General features: G+C 49.2%; 2 protein-coding genes across 3 annotated transcripts in view; one reads left to right on the forward strand and one right to left on the reverse strand.

Annotated features, from left to right (window-relative positions):
- The window catches only part of TTLL11 (tubulin tyrosine ligase like 11), a 36,964-nt gene extending 33,299 nt beyond the window's left edge, over positions 1-3,665 (reverse strand). The window contains 2 exon segments of the mRNA XM_050320128.1: positions 3,298-3,515; positions 3,518-3,665. Of these exon segments, the coding sequence (XP_050176085.1) occupies positions 3,298-3,515; positions 3,518-3,665 (366 nt within the window).
- Positions 3,666-11,200: 7,535 nt separating this feature from the next.
- LOC126642561 (carboxyl-terminal PDZ ligand of neuronal nitric oxide synthase protein-like) overlaps positions 11,201-16,047 on the forward strand; it is a 28,516-nt gene continuing 23,669 nt past the window's right edge. For both annotated transcript variants that reach the window (XM_050320316.1, XM_050320317.1), the window contains exons 1-2: positions 11,201-11,404; positions 15,115-15,186. In XM_050320316.1, coding sequence (XP_050176273.1) covers positions 11,300-11,404; positions 15,115-15,186 — 177 coding nt within the window. In that variant the 5' untranslated portion in view covers positions 11,201-11,299. The remainder of the gene's footprint in view (positions 11,405-15,114; positions 15,187-16,047) is intronic.

Consider the following 16,047-nt stretch of genomic DNA (forward strand, 5'->3'; position numbering starts at 1 on the left):
CTGGCACATGGAAATTCTGCAATGCTTTTTGAAAGGTCCACCCCAGACAGGCCTATCACAGTTGATAATTTAATTCCCTCCAAATTCCCCCAGCTAAAAAAAAGAAATTTGGGTTCTTTTTCCTGTCTTTTGCTTCTGGTAACAGAATCTCAATAGTCAACTTGCTCTGTCTTGGACTCCTTCGCCCCTTCCTCACGTATCAGTGCCACAGAATAAACTGCTCACCAATATCAGCCACGTTCAGAGTATTCCTACTTTTTTTTGTGTCTTATTATGGCATTTACCATATGTCAGTTCACTAATGAACTACTACCATGTGGCCAATTCTGTAATGCATTTGTGTCTTACTTCTGCAAATGGAGCACACTGCAGGGAACAGACCGTGACTGAAACCAAGCTCTTCCAGCAAGTCATGGAAACTACAGCACGGAGGTTTTGGAATGTACAACCTCACCAAAAAAAAACCTAAAAAAAAAAGGATATATGACACCATAAAATGCTGAATAGTAGAGAGAAAAAGTTATGAATAAAAAGGAGCCCACTTTAAAAAGGACATTATACTGTCTCCTGCCCAATAAAATATTCCAGCCAACACATCCAGCAACAAACAGAGGACACAGGAAAAAATGTAAAAGAAGTGGAGAGGGAGAAGAGGATCACTTGAAAAGTGTTATACAAGGGATGACAGTAGAATAGCAGTCACTGAAACATCAATATTTCAAATATCTGCATTTCATTACTGCTCCCAAGACTTTTCTTGCATATTTGCACGGATCCTACAAGCAACATCCGTGTTCCCTCTGCTGGTCCTGCTGTAACAGTGCAACCAGCTCCGAAGGTGACAGTGGTTTGAACAAATATTTTACTGCTATTTCTCTAAACATCTGAAAGGGAGAGCTTTCAAAATTACACGCAGCTTCAATAAAGATTTCTTTGGATTTGTCTTCTTAATTTTATTTTTCTCTTCAGATCTAAACCAGATCTTGCTGACTCCCTGTGTTTCCTGAAGTCTGCCAGCTGGGAGGCAGCAGTCTGTCTTGCTCCTCACCCTAGAAGAATTTCACTTTTGTGTTCTCCACAAAGTGACCAGCACTAGTTCAGAGTCAGAGCTAATACTGGTTCATTCCTCTTTCCACCTTCAGGACAGGGTGGGAAAAAGGGCAGGGGAAACCTGACTTGACACATATTTTCTTGTTTCAGTGTATACTTTCTTGACAAAAGGAAACGTCACGTTCATGTTATTAACCATTTCTAAGCTGTGAATATACAGCAAGACCTGACAGCGACTTGTCTGAAGCAATGAGTTATCAGCCACCCAGACGGTGCAGTCAAGCACCACAACATTCCTTATTAGGCCTCTTCTTTATTAAGATACAAAGTGGCCAGAAGAGGAAGCAACAGACTAAATGAAAAATATTGACTGAGGAAAGAGATGGAGGAGAAAGGATATTGAGGGAGACAGAAAACAGAGAGATGAAGCAAAGGCAGCAGCGATTGCTGTTGGGGGATGCAGGGCACGAAGGAAAAAGCTGATTATTGCAGGGCAGAGATTCATGAGAGGAACAAGAGCCTGTGAAACAAGTCAATTAGTAGGACAGAAGACCAAGTGCAAGACATGCAAAACAGTGAAGTCTCAGGAAGCCATAAAGACCAAACTATCACTAAGTGTGGCTTGTTCCCAGCACAATCTGCAGGGCTAACTGATACCAGTGGTCCAGAAACACTCACTGGAACGGCTCTGGGCACCCTGAACATAAAACTTAACCATAAAAACAAAGAAATGAGGTGTGAAGCCCCCTGTTCTGTATGTCCCTGCCCAGGACATGGAGCAAGGCTGCTGACAGACACTCCACAGGTGCACTGGGGGCTAAGAGAGGTAAACGTAGCAGGTTTTAATTTCAAGGCCCTGGGATGTTTGTTACTATTTTGCTGCACAAGCAGAAGTTGAGAACTGGGGCGCTCGTGCAATGAGGTTTTGAAATTCTCCCGCTGGATTTAAATAACAAAACTCTTGAAATAAAGTTTTATGAAGTCAGAGAAGGAGAAAGCATTACACTCCCTGGCACAGTGCACACGTGTCTTTGTGGAATGAGGTATTTAGGACATTATGAATAAACACAGTAACATTTACCACCACTCAATCTTCCAGAAAATACATATATAGCATCTAACTCTGAGGTCAGGAGCAACACAGAATATACTGTCCGCCCCAAGTCTGTATAAATCTCGTTTGAAGTGCACAAGGTGCCCAGAACTGTCATTATCTTGTGAGTGGGATCCCAAAGGCAGCTTTGTGGAGCAGGTGCAGGTGAGAGATCACACAGCTCCGTGTGAGCTCTGCACGCAAGGAACAGATCATCCTCAGGTTTTATCCCGCCCTTCCCCTCCAGCTTCCCCCTTCCAAATGGATTACAAGTACCCTTTTTCTCATACAACTTCCTCACAAAGCTCCTAAAAGCAATCTCAACTCCTATAAAACCGTTTATAAAGCTGTTAGTGAAAGAAAATCTTTACAGTTTGAGAACAGTTTATCACTTATGGTAAGATATATCTAAAAAAATCTCTTGAGGAGTTAAATAAGGAGTTCCAAAGCATCAGTTTTGTGCCAGCTCCCCTATTGCTATGATTCCAGTTCAGGCACTGCTCACATAGCACAGAAAAAACACATGACTCAAGCAGGAGATTAAAAAACAGCCATAGCTCCTCTGCATAAAGTAAATCAGCAGGCTAAAAGCCTGTTATGTGTGATTTATTCGGTGGCTTAGCACTCTTTCATTCATACACCATGCTCTCCCACACGCCTCGGAGATGATGGCAGCGGCTTTGCCGCGGGATCAGGCAGCGGATCTGCCGGCTCAGAGCTCCTGCCGCCGCCACGCGCGGGATCCCACGTACCCAAACCCCGCGGGGAGGGTGGGAGCGGAGAAACGCGGACACACACAGCACGCCGAGCATTTCCACACAGCAGCAGGTTTCTGTCTCGCCCTCTCCGTAAGCGGAACATCCCTGTGCTGCCCCGTGTAAGTGGCGGTGGCAGGTCGCGATCGTGAATGGAACCAGCTCCGGACGGGACACCTGGTGTGAAATCACCCCAGGGTCGGGGTGCCCAGCCGGGACGCCCCCCGGCTGCAGCAGCTCAGGGAGGCAGGGGAGGAGGAGGAGGAGGGAGGAAGGCTTTGCCGAGGCAGAGCCCAGGGGAAGGCAGGGGAGTCTCTCCAGCAGCGCTGCCAGGCCGGGCCGGAGCAGGGGCAGGAAGGGGGAGCCCCCCGAGGGCCGGTCCCGCCGCGGGGCGCTCACCTCCTTCCAGCGGAGCTGCCTCAGGCTGATCTTCAACGCCTCCAGCGAGGTCTTGGCCTTGGAACTGTCCACCGTGACCCCGGGCCGCCGGCCGCCCTCGTCCCCGCCGCGCCGGCCCGGGGCCCGCCGGGCCCTGCCCCGCGCTGCCCGCCCGCCTGGGCCCTGCCCCGCGCCGGCCCCGCGCCGGCCCCGCTCCCGTTCCCGCTGCCGCTCCCGCCCGCCCGCGCCGGGCAGCGCCCCTTTCCCGGGGCCGCCGCGCCGGGCGGCCCGGCCTGCCGGGGCTCGGCGGGCAGGGCCGGGGACCCCGGGGGCTCCTCCGCCTCCCGGGCTGGCTCCGTCCCAGCCGGCTCCATCCCTGCCGTCCCCATCCCCTCCCGTTCCATCCCCATGCCCATGCCCGCTGTCCCCACCCCCGCCGGCTCCGGCTCCATGCCCGCCGGTTCCATGCCCATCCCCGCCGGCTCCATCCCGGCCCGCTCCCCCCCCGCCCCCGCTCCCCGCCCGTTGCCATGGCAGCCGCGCGGCCCGTGACCCGCTGGCCCCGCCCCACGCCGCCGTGACGCGTGACGCCGCCTCCGCCATTTTGGAAAGGGGCAGGGCCGGCCGCCACTCCCGGGGAGGCCATTTCGAAGGGCACGGGGCGGGGCCGCCATGTTGGAAGCGGGCGGCGCTCCTCCCTCATGGCGGCTCCGCCTCAGGCGGGGTTTGGGTGCGGCTGGCTGTGCCCGCCGTGTCCTTCACCACCGGAGCCCCTTCCCGGGGGGTCAGACACTAAATTCGCTCCTTACCGTGCGGTGGAGCGATTGTCAATGTGAGGCGGGGGTCCCGCCGCCGTTACAAAGCGCTGCCTCCTCACAAAGGGTGTTCCCCACGGTCTATTCGTGTTCAGCTCAATCAGTGCTGCCACAGCCCCTCATCTCCGGATTTTAAACACACTTAACACTGCCCGACTCAAACGCACTGCAAGAAAGTACGAGAACAGCTTTTACACTGTTAATAATGGGATTAATAACCCTGACAGCAGCTCCGTGATCAACCTGAGCAAGCTGGAAGGTTGTCCGTGCCCACGGCAGGGGTTGGAACTACATCATCTGCTTAAAGTCCCTTCCCACCCACACCACTGCAGGATTCTGTGATTCTATGATACAGGAATCCCCCACGATATAGGTGCAGTGACACTGAGAACGTGTTAAAAAAGGGAGCAAAAGCAGATTTGGGGAGTTAAGGAAGCGCAGGGCAGTGGGCAGGCGGTGGCGCTGCGCCCTGGGAAATCCAGCCTGGATACAGGGAATTCCGAGACTTTGGGGGAAAAAAGGCAGGAATGATCAGGATTCTGTGTGAAGGAGCGGTCAGTAGAGTCGTACCCTATATCAAGGCAGCAAAGAAGCCATTTAAATGAGGGTAAAATTTAAATAAATGCTGCAAAAGTTGGGACTTAGTTGGTTGCTAATTAAAATAAAAAGGTTGTGTCAAGACCATGCTCCTGACTGTGGAACTCCCCAGGCCAGGAGATATCAATGTATCTTTTATCTGCTAGATCAGGTTTTAAGAACAGCTGGATTAATCTCTCATTCTCACCTCACACACACCCTGGTGTTTTACAGAAGCCAAGACCTGCCACACAACGTGCCAGTAACGGTGGTTCTGCACATCTGGACCCTTTTCCAAAAGTCAGCAGTACTTTATAAAGATGAAAATTTAATTACCAAGACACTGTCTTGTTTCAACAGCAAACTAGAGCTTCACCTGCAACACTCACAAAATAGTTATGCGGCAATGAAATTCAGGACATGTTAAAAGTTTTCTACATACATATTTTTTCAGTGCCTCACCTGCCTTCTGCCATTTACCCTTGCAGGCAACAAAGAAACAAATTAATTAATTAACTGAAGTTACAGTGTGAAGTGACCAGGAAGGCTGAGGCGATGTAGCTCGCTCTTGCTTCCTTCCAGGTTGCTATTAAATGATGTGCATTATTTTTTTTATAGCTGTGACAGTTTTTAATTAAAAACTTGGGAGCGTTTCCATGTGCCAGCAGGAGCTCAGAGGGGACAGTGATGTTGGTAGGAGGAGCTGTGTGGGTGGTGTCTTTTCTGTGTTCATCACTGAGGGCACATCCTTGGCCTCACCAACCAGATCCCAGAATCACAGTGGTTTGGGTTGGGAAGGACATTAAAGACTATCCAGTTCCAAATCTCTTCCATGGGTAGGAACAAATCATGAAGAAAAAGGAATATTTTGCGTATATTTAACACTGGCACAAAAAATTCAGCTGTAAGAAAAGCAATTCAAAGATGTTGGAGTGTGATTTAAAATAGTGACCTGACTCTGACTGTCTCCTATTTTACTGCCAGTCTCCCAGATGAACATTTTTTAACACAAAGATTTATCCTCATCAACGTCAGCAGTGCTGAAGGAAAGCCAGGGAAAGAGTTAAGATGGGCCAAGGCATTAAGAGGCTTTGGAGCATGGGAAATACCAAACAAAATGATTGCAAAGGGGAAATATTTTTATATCTAATTATGATATATCCACATTTCTTACAGGCTAATAATGGACTGGTTGTTTCTCTACCGGAGAAGCTGTAATAAATCAGATACCTGGTTTGCCCTGGATTGTTGGATAAAACCTTCATTTCCTGCTGAGATAAATAGCGATGGGCTGCAGTGTGCAGCGTGGGGTCAGGCTGTACGTGGCATTCAGGTACTGCAGGGTGGAGAGTAAAGTATAGGTTGGGTAGTAACGAGGTACAGGGTAATGCAGGAGAGTGTATCCCGCTGGATACTGCAAGCTGGATCTAGCAGCTGGAGAGAAATAGAAAACTTCAGATCATCTGTCCCCTGTGAGGAGAGGGGAAGTTTAAAGTTATGGTGTGCTGTTAAACACAAGCTTGTTTCCCTAGACCCTTGCTCAGAGGGAGTTGTTGATTAGAACAAACTGGTACTATCTCGTGATAATAAGTGAATAAGAATGTGCATTCCATCCAGGAGAACTGTAATGTCCCTGTACTCTCATTAAATTCAGGATGTCAAATACAACGTTAAGGGAATGGGGAAGGATACTGTCTGATTGTACAGTATTTTACTAATTTCTCAGTAACAACTTCACTCTCATTTACCCTAAATCATCACTTACTGGGTCATTATACCACGGCATGGTTAACCTGATGTTTGTGTGCACAGGTAACTTCCAGGTCCAAGCTGGAATCTGGGAATAAAGCAGTTCTACAGATGCAGTAAGTGAACAGTGTGAGTTTCCCATCCTGACAGTGTGCTGATCCCAGCAGCTCATACTGAGGGTGAACTGTGCTGCCAACCCGTGGTGTATGGAATTCATGAGTTAGGCGTGTGAACACATCACACTTATGAGGTTAAGTAACATTTTTCTTTAATAATAAATTTGTGTTCTTCTAGTAAGCTTTTGTGTTTCTGAGCTGAGATCAAAATGTCTAGCTTTTCCCTAGCATCATAAGGACAGTAAGTGCACTCTTTTCTATATTTTTCTTTTTTAAAGATAGCCAAGAAAAACCACGTTAACATGTAATTTACAAAAAGAACATACCATCTTTTTAAAATATCATATAAAACTGGCCCCCCGCCAGAGGCAAATTTGCAGAAATACTTTAGTGTACTCTTCTGAAAAAGAACACATTCCTCAAGCTATTATTAAAAAAAGTTACTCATGAAGAACTATCCATCTGTGTCTGAAGTTAATAGGTTTTTTTTGCAACAACGCAACTTCTGTCAGTTGTACTTTCACAAATCGGTAAGAAGGCAATGCTTTATAAAATGAAAAATCATAAGAAAACAAATCTATAAACTGAGTCCTCTTGGAAAATGTCCGTGGTGGAGTTATGCTTCAGCCTGGATTTAAATCCATATACATCACCCCTGCTGCCCATGTTTATGTTAGACCACTGAAGATTTGTGGTTGACCTACATATGCAAACAAAACATTTGCTGCATATTTGGGGGGGGGGATTTGCATGATAGAAGATGATGAAAATATGCATAATTGTAGATGACATTTCTCATTCCCCAGTCCTGCTGCACAGCCCTTTGGAGCTGGCCATGCATGAAAGAGGCTGCAGTCCTGACGGGCAGATCGCCTGTGCTGAACCGCCGAGACATTAAACTTCTGTTTGTTCTTGAGCAACGCAAATCTGCAATAATCATCTCACCAAGCAGCCCCTCTGCTCACAGAGGGCACGTACGACACTAACTGAGTGGGCTGAAACCATGAGTTCCACACGTCACCGCTGAGCTCACATCACGTGGCAGCTTCAGAGACTCGCCTAAACATTTTGTTTGTGAGTTTTCTTGGTGTTCTTCAAATCCCCAATGCATCAGAGGGTAACAACACACAATTTCAGTCAACAGTAGCTAATTTACCTATTCTTGCCTCCGCATTTCATCCCACAGCAGCATTTCTAGGAAGTCTCCTGGTGTGTTAGTACACCAGAAACTTTGCTCTAAAAATTGCACCAGCACAAGTTAAGTACTAATAATGTTGATAAAATTGCATGACAACCCCAGATCTTCCAGGATGATAATGCATGCACTGATCTCTCAGCTCTTACAAGGATAATATGGAAGTGCTTCCCTGTAACAGAGGTTTTGTCTGCCATTACTGGATGTCTGTCTGGTTATTCTTGCTATGTCACATCTTACTTATCATTTTAAATCTTTGCAGCACTGCTGTGCAGAAATAAGCACTTAAAATGGTTAGAAGAAGGGAGGAAAATTCCTTGGCATCAAGACCAGGTCTCCTTTGGAAAGCACAAAGCATACAGTGGCTCTGCAGCTCCTTTATCAGAGATGTGAAGGCAGGTTTGGAAAAATATGACATGATCCGATGGGAGCAACAGCTCCCTTCCCTGTAAACCAGCTGAGGAACTGATAAAAGAACACCCTGCATGACCACAGTCTAGGTCTTCTTAAAAAATGAAGAAGAAGGATTTACATACAGAGTAAATGGCAGTGCAGGCAGAAATGTGCACCCATGTGAGAGAAAGAGAAGGAAAGAAATCTTGGTAGCCGGTGCCTGAGAAAGAAAGCTGATCCAAACCTGTTCCCTGCAAAAAACACTTGCAGCTCTGAGCCAAGAAGCTGTCTTGGTGCTTCACTCCTACTGTGTTCAGAGAAACGGGACTTTCTGTGAGTGCTTTGCACATCAAAGGAATAACTCCTCAGTACCTCCATGTGATGCAAACACCCACCATGGGGTTTGGCCAACTGCTCGGTCAAGAAGGGGTAATGCTACTCAGGGTTTGTTTATACTAAATCCGTGACGATGTCCTGTGTAACTGTTTCATTCCACATGCTTGCCAGTTTTATTGTCCAGAAGAAAAGGCATACAGATTTCTTGCTTCCAATGGAGTCAAAGAATTTTCTTTGCCCAACAAACAAATTAGCAAGTTGAACAGCTTTTTAAGTCTAGAAACCTTCAAACCCAATTCTCAAACACAGATCCAAACCATTAACCTTGGGAGAGTTAAGACCTATGAAAAGTTCACAGAAGTTCATGACCAGGGAATATTAAACATCTCCATTCAATTGTGATCTAACAGAGACTGGCACTGCAAGCTTTTTTAAACCACAGTTGCCTTCTTTTTCTCAGGATTCCCATGAGATGTTTCTTTCCTCCTACCCAAAGGATTTTGCAATCTGCGGGACACTGGAGAGCACTAGGATGGAAATAAAAAGACCATTCTTGTTATTTCATCCTGGGCTTTCTGTCGGATTTAAAAATGGAACTATCCCCAGCAGAGTCCATATGCTCCCATGTATATAGGAATGCTCTTGTGGCAATGGGAGGGTAATGAGGAGGAACTCTGAGCAGCTCAGCACGATGGCAGGTTCATGCATGCCTCAGCTGAAATGCAGTATTGCAGAATCAATGCAGAGACTCACCAGTACTGGCTGTGTTAGGTTTTTCCCCTTATGAGTTGAGCTTTGCTGGCGTTAGCATCAAAGGAAGCATGAGCATAGGCTGACTGGGTGGCATCTCCTCCTCCTTGGGCTTAGGAGAACCAAAGACCTGAATCTTGCTCAATCAGTCCAAGGACATTTGCACACAAAATCTAGGTTATTCTTTCAGGTCAACGGATATTTTTTTTTTAATCAAGAGATGTGCAAGATAAGAAAAGTGCCATGAAACATTCTAAGTACGCACTAAACATCAGCAAAAAGACCACACAAAAAATCACCAACAAAGAACTAAACCCGTGCATCTGCAGGCAAGATGTGTATCTAGAGGAGCATCTTGGACAGAAACCAACTGATGTATTTACATACCTGAGAGAAAACTCATATTGAGTTATGCTGCATAGAAGAGGGATTAGCATAAACATGTGAATATTTAAAATTGCAATGTAATGCAACATTTTGACTTGGAAGAAAAAAAGCCTGTCTGGAAACAGAAAACCGTAGCAAAGACAGGAGGCTGACCACAGAACCTTCACCAGCACCAATGCCAGGAGGAGCTGCTAATACCACAAAATACTTGAACATGTAGGGTCACAGTCTGTGAACCAATATTAATTCCTGGAGCTTTTTCTCCCTGTCCTAATTATAAGTTTCTGGATTTTTGGCTCTTGCCCATCTCCCACTGACTTACAAGTACTCAGAGATGCCAAGAAGCTCAGGGTGATTACACCTCTGAGATGGAGACAGGGCCTTGTGCAGTGTCTGCCTGTGGCCAGAATTTTCTCTCTTGCTAATTTGAAAGCTACATAAAAGGTGGTGTCCAGCAATGTTCAAACATCCAGCTGGGGAGTTATTTGTATGACAAAAAGTTACAACTGATCACTTGAAAATTAATTTGCGGAAACCCAGATGAGATCCATTGGAGCACATGTAACCCTCCACCCTTTGGATTCTACACAGTTCACGTTTCTGATGATTTCTGTAAGTGGAGTGTGGCTGTAATAACAGTCAGAAGACAAACCTTGGGTCCTGCCATCCCAGCTGTGCACAAAGCTCATCCCTTCCCCGTGCCGGTGCCCACTGAGAGGAATGTCACGCTCAGGTGTGTCGGTGTCCCAGAGTGGCATCTGTGAGGGCTCACCTGTGCCTGGCAGTGCCTTGCCACTGAGACGAAGCTGGAAGGAAAGAACACCCTGAGAACACAGGGTGCCACAAATGCTCAGGCTATCCTGAGTCACACAGCAGACATGGACATGACTGTGCGTCAGGCTTCTGAGAGAGGGCATGTGCTAATTACTAACAGGGCCGTAAGTCACATTAACACTGGACACACACCACTCACACAGGAGCTGCTGTGATCCCAGATCATTGTGTATCTGCCTGTTTAGAGTTCCTAACATGGAAAATGTACATCTGCCACCTAGGTTTGGCACTCTGTGCCCTACGAGAGTCTGACATGGCATTACTTCTCTGGTTCAAAGGGCATGGTCTGGCCAGGATATCCTGGACGTGTGGACAGAAACCCTCCATGACCAACCTTCAACCAGGTGCCTCAGGTGTGTTCAAACCCCCAGACCCATCCTTGTGAGGCCAGACCTGCCCTCCCGATTCACAGGGCTCTGGTAACTCCAGAGTGCCCCAGGCAGCACTCAGGGTGCCCCGTACGGACTGGAGCGATGGTGAGGGGCCTGGAGCATCGCTCCGAGGAGGGGAGACTCAGAGCGGTGCTCCAGACCCCTCACCATCGCTCCGGTCGGTGCGGGGCACCCCGAGCGCTGCAGCCGCTGCCGCCGGAGCCTGGCGGAGCGCCGCTGCGGGGCCGGGGCGGGGCGGCCGGGCAGCGGCCGGGCAGGGCCGGGCGGCTCCCGCCGCCCCCCGCATCACATGAGGGAACTTCGGGCCAATGGCGCCGCGGCGGGGCCGGGGCCCCGCTCGCTCCCGCGGACGCTCATTCAAAACGCGGCCGGGCTCGAGTGCCCGCAGCCCCGCACGGCGCCCGGGGCTCGGCGGGGCGGGCGCTGCCGGCCGCGATGCCCGGCGCGGCCGCGGGCTGAGGCGGCCGCCCGCCCGCCGCCATGCCGGTGAAGAACCGGTACAACCTGGTGGACGATGGCTGCGACTCCCGCGTCCCGCTGCACAACGAGGAGGCCTTCCAGCACGGCATCCACTTCCAGGCCAAGGTGAGCCCCGGGCGCGCTCCCTTCCCCAGCCCCTGGCGCGGGGGCGCAGCGGGTCCCCCCCCGCTCGGGGGGCTTTGGCTGCGGCCCCCCGGGCTCCCCCCTCTTTACCTCTCGCAGCCAATTCGCAGGCTGAGGGTCCCCGCGGGCCGGGCTCCGGTGCTGTCCAGCACCCCCGGGGTGGCACCCCCGCGGCTCGAGGCCAGGCTCGCCGCACCCCCCAGCCCTGCCGCGGGCTGTCTCCTCAGCTCGGCAAGTGCCCCTGGGCCAGGGCTGAGGGAGTCTAAAGAAAACAGCCATCAGTTATGAAAGCCTTACGTTTAATTAGCACAATCAAACAGGTTCTTGCGCTTTTCCCCAGTATTTTGTGAGCTGTGTGTATAATCCTTAGGCACTGCCTTGTGCGCCTCGTTTGGGAGCTGGTCTGGGATGACCCCTCCAGATAGCACCATGGACACTGTCCCCGGTGCACTCCCTGCCCCATCCGCTGCCTGTCCCCCATCGGGCAGGACCCCATTCCTGTCACGGTAGGGTAACAGCTCCCTTGGAAACCAGCAGACTGCTGTGTGATGCTTAAATAATAGTACCTTACTCCATTTGACCCCTTCCCTGCACAAAAAGCAGGGCAAGGCAGGTCTGCAGCCTTCAGGCATCAGAAAGAAATACTGATATCGTCAGAAATTTCATATTGATCATGAAGAACAGCCTGGCAGCACAGCAGCACTCTCAGAGAGTGACTCCATTGGAATTGGCATTCTGTAGACAGCACAGGGAACGGGTTTATAATTCAGCTGACAAGAAGAATTGCATTTTGCTGGAGCAACTCACAGGCTCCCTTCCCCTCTTTGCAGGTGGCCTAACACAGATTAGAAATGGAATTCACGCCTGCTGTCTCCTGAGCTGGAAAGAAGGGGCATATACATTCCAATAAAGCTTTGAAATACGGATTTTGTGCCTTTTGGTTTTCCTACTAAAAGAGCTGTAAGATTTAAGCAGGATATGGGATGAATCTGAATAGACAGCTTAATCATGTATTTTAAAAAACCTCTCTTCCTTGGGGAGAAAAACAATTAATCTGTGATTTCTTGAGTTAAATTAACATTTGCTGTGCTGCACCCTGTGCCGAGGAGAAGAAAAATCCTTATTTTGATTTTTAAAAGATGGGAAGCAACTGTGCCTTTAACTGAGTGAAACTGGCTTCTTCAGATTGACAGCTGCAGGCATCCAGAGCTGGCGAGTGGATAACACACTGTTAGGATGTGTGGGTCTGGGATGGGGTTTGCATTGCCGTAGTAACTGAGCTTGCTTGGTTCTGCTCTACAGTCTGTCTCTTCCAATTAGGCTGCTCATTGTGGCCACATCAGTCAGCTGGGACGCTGACAATGACAAGGCTGCAGCTGGCTGCAGGTGTCCCTCAACAGGCAATCCTGCTGACCACACTCACTCTCTAATCTCCACATTCCAAACTGCCTTCCTTCCCCTATAATCTTCGGGAGGTCAGTACTGGAAACTGCTTGTGGAAAGGTGGCTGTTTGGGCAGAGCTTCCAGTGCTGTTTCATGAGCTTCATGGATCTGTGGGGGAGCACAGGTACCAAACTCTGCAGCAAGGCCAGAGCAGGGAGTCTGGGACAGTCTCCTCTGCTCAGCAGTCACCAGCTCTCCTCTAGCCCCAATACATTTAGCAATTTAGCCCGCTCCCCACTGCAGCTCTGTTGTGGCAGACAAAAGGCCAGCTGGCTGCATGGAATTCCTCTGGGTTACCTGTGACTGTAGTGACAGCTGTGGCAGAATGGGGAAGGAGATCTGCACACCAAAGAGGCCACAGATCTGGAGCGATACAGCCCTGCCCTCCCCAGCAGCCCAGAGGGAAGCCCTGGCTCTGCCGCTCCCCTCCCTGCTGCCCTCAAGCTCTTCTGGGCTGAGTTTGCCTCTCCTGTGGTTTACCAAAGGCTATAGCTGAACTTAACTGCTCTTAAAAATGCCATTTTACAAAGGCATTTACAGAAGCAGCAGCAAAGCCAGATGACCTTTCAGATTGCTTGCGGTGTTTATTTCAAGGCAGGAGAAAGAGCAGTAAATACTGAGTGAGGAGAGCTCATCTCTGAAAGCCCTTTTAAGTACACATTTTACAAGATAAAACCCATTGCAAGCTGCAAGTGTTACAGTGGAGAAAAAAAAAACAGAACTGTGTCAGTAACAGCAATAGCTATGGGGCTGCTCTTGGGGTGTTACTCTGTCTCTGTTCATGTGTATATTATAACCCTGAATATTTGCAGGGGCCTCTTGATTAGCTTCCTCTCTGCAAGGAAACAACTTCCAAAAAAAACTCTGCAACTCAACCACACACTAAAAACCAGATGCAGCTCATGAACCAAATGCTCCTGGGAGGCTCTCTAAGCTTTGGGAACTGCCCTCTGGCCCCCCACTAACAGCAGAGACAGGCTGTGTCACCCTGAAGGTGCTGATGGGCCCCACTGGGATCCTGCCAGTGGAGTCTGGCTTGACTGCCATGGCCACACCTGGCACACGCTGGCATTTGTCACCTGGCCCTCACCCTCTCACTCAGATGACATTCTTCCTGTGGTCACCAACACGCCCCTAACCTGCAGTGAGCCACACCACCTCACAGCATGAGTGTCCTTTGCTCCCCACACACTGTGACTGCCCAGGGTGCTGCGTATTTCCCTCGTTCCCCAGGCTGAGCTGGCAGCTTTGTGCCTCCTCCACTCGGCAGTGCAGGCAGCACTCCTGTGCCTCTGTGCCACACGTGCTGCCACCAGTCCCACAGCACAGCAGCAGCTGCCTCCTGCCAGCAGGTGCACAGACAGGGCTGCTCTGGCACACAACGTTACAACCCGGCGCAAGGGCCAGAGTACAGGCAGCTCAGGAGCAGCAGGAAGCTGCCTCCAGGTCTTCCCTGACAACCTGTGGAATGCCTGCAACACACTGCCATTCTGTGCAGGAGAACAGGCAACCACCTCACAGGATGCTCCAGGTGTGCTGGTAGAGGTGCTGGGAACCCACTACCTGCCATGTCTCAGACCCCAGTAAAGAACTGAGTTAGAACTGGAGCTTACACTGAAATGCTGACACTCAACACCAAGGGCTGCCCAGCCTTAGCAGTGGTTAAGACTGCAACTCTTCTAAGCAGAGTTAAAAACAGGGGTGTAGGACATAGATTTGGGTGGGCATACCAGGATTCTACAAACAGCTGAACTGGTCCAACCAAGCAGGGACAGTGGTGTCCAGAGAGACACCTTCAGTCTGATGGTCCAGATTGAAAACTTGGGCCAGAATCACAAGCCTTTTCCAGGAAAGCTGTTTGTTGCACATCCTGGCAGCTTTCCAACTCTTAACATGCTTTTAGTTCTGAGCCTTTTAGAAGCAGGTGTAGCAGAGAAGAACGAAGGATGGACAGTCCCATTTTCAGACCCACAAGATTTTAACTCGATTAGCAGCAGACACTGCCCTGCAAAGCACTCAGAAAGGCACATCCAGAATCTGAATGAGGTCAGAGCCTCACACCTGACCTGAGAAATCCACAAACTCGCCGACTTTGATAACATTATCCACAACACATATTCTTATCGTGTCCCAGGTCAAGAGAGTCTAGCCAAGGAGGGACTAAATAAATGAGACACGCTGTTTGTTTTGAAGAAACACCATTGACCTGTGCATTGCTGTACAGACATCTCACTGTTGTGTCTTTCAGTACATCGGCAGCTTGGACGTGCCCAGGCCCAACAGCCGCGTGGAGATTGTGGCAGCCATGAGGAGGATCCGGGTGAGTTCAAAAGAGCTGAGCCCACGTGGAATAAAGGGTTGCATTCCATGGAGTGACTTGGTCACAGTGGGCTGTTCTGCATTCCCCCCAGCCCTTCCTATCTGGAGCTCAAATCTCAGCACAGTCAGGTTTGTAACAAAGCGTCTCCTGAAATTCCCAAGGCACCTTAGGATAGATCCATCCCCTGCTCTTTGCAAAGGGATCAGTTAGCAAAACTCAAACATAAACCCCTCTTCTGTGCTGAGGAGGTATGGTGCTTCTCCTTGACCCTAAGAGATTTATTTACCCTGTATGGGGCTTTGTGTGTGTGAAAAATAAACTGAACACAATCTGCTCCACAAAAGCACTTAAATTCATTGACAGTTCCAAATATACTGTGTTATTATATATTGACACATCAGTGGCCTGACAGATGTGATGGATGTAAATCCCATCTGACTAGACTTTGTGGATTCTGCTGCTCATGGAATAATTTGCTGCTTTTCCCATCCTCCAGTACAGTTTTACAGTTCTTGTTTCTCATCACCAAGCCTGTGCTCTTCCTCTTCTACCCCTTTGTTGTGCAGAGCAGGCTGTGAATGGTCACCAGATTTAGCTGTGATTAGCAGGGTGGGTAGCTCACATCTGCTTCATGTATAACCAGTTCAAGTGCATCTCCCCCAAAAGGCAGTGCAGCTGCTGTGTCTGGCTGAAGTTTTGCAGGGGTCTTAATTCTGAGGCTGTTCATATGTCTCACATCAGCTGAAGCAGGTTTGAGACACTTCCATTTAAAGCTTTGAAGGGATTATCCTATTTCCCCCCCTCCCCCCACAGTGTTTAACCATCTAATTTTCCTTCAGAATAGTGCTTTTTAAACTTAGC

The sequence above is a fragment of the Myiozetetes cayanensis genome, unplaced genomic scaffold (genome assembly GCF_022539395.1).
Source record: "Myiozetetes cayanensis isolate MyiCay16 unplaced genomic scaffold, myiCay2020 scf23, whole genome shotgun sequence".
In the NCBI taxonomy this organism is placed as follows: domain Eukaryota; kingdom Metazoa; phylum Chordata; class Aves; order Passeriformes; family Tyrannidae; genus Myiozetetes; species Myiozetetes cayanensis.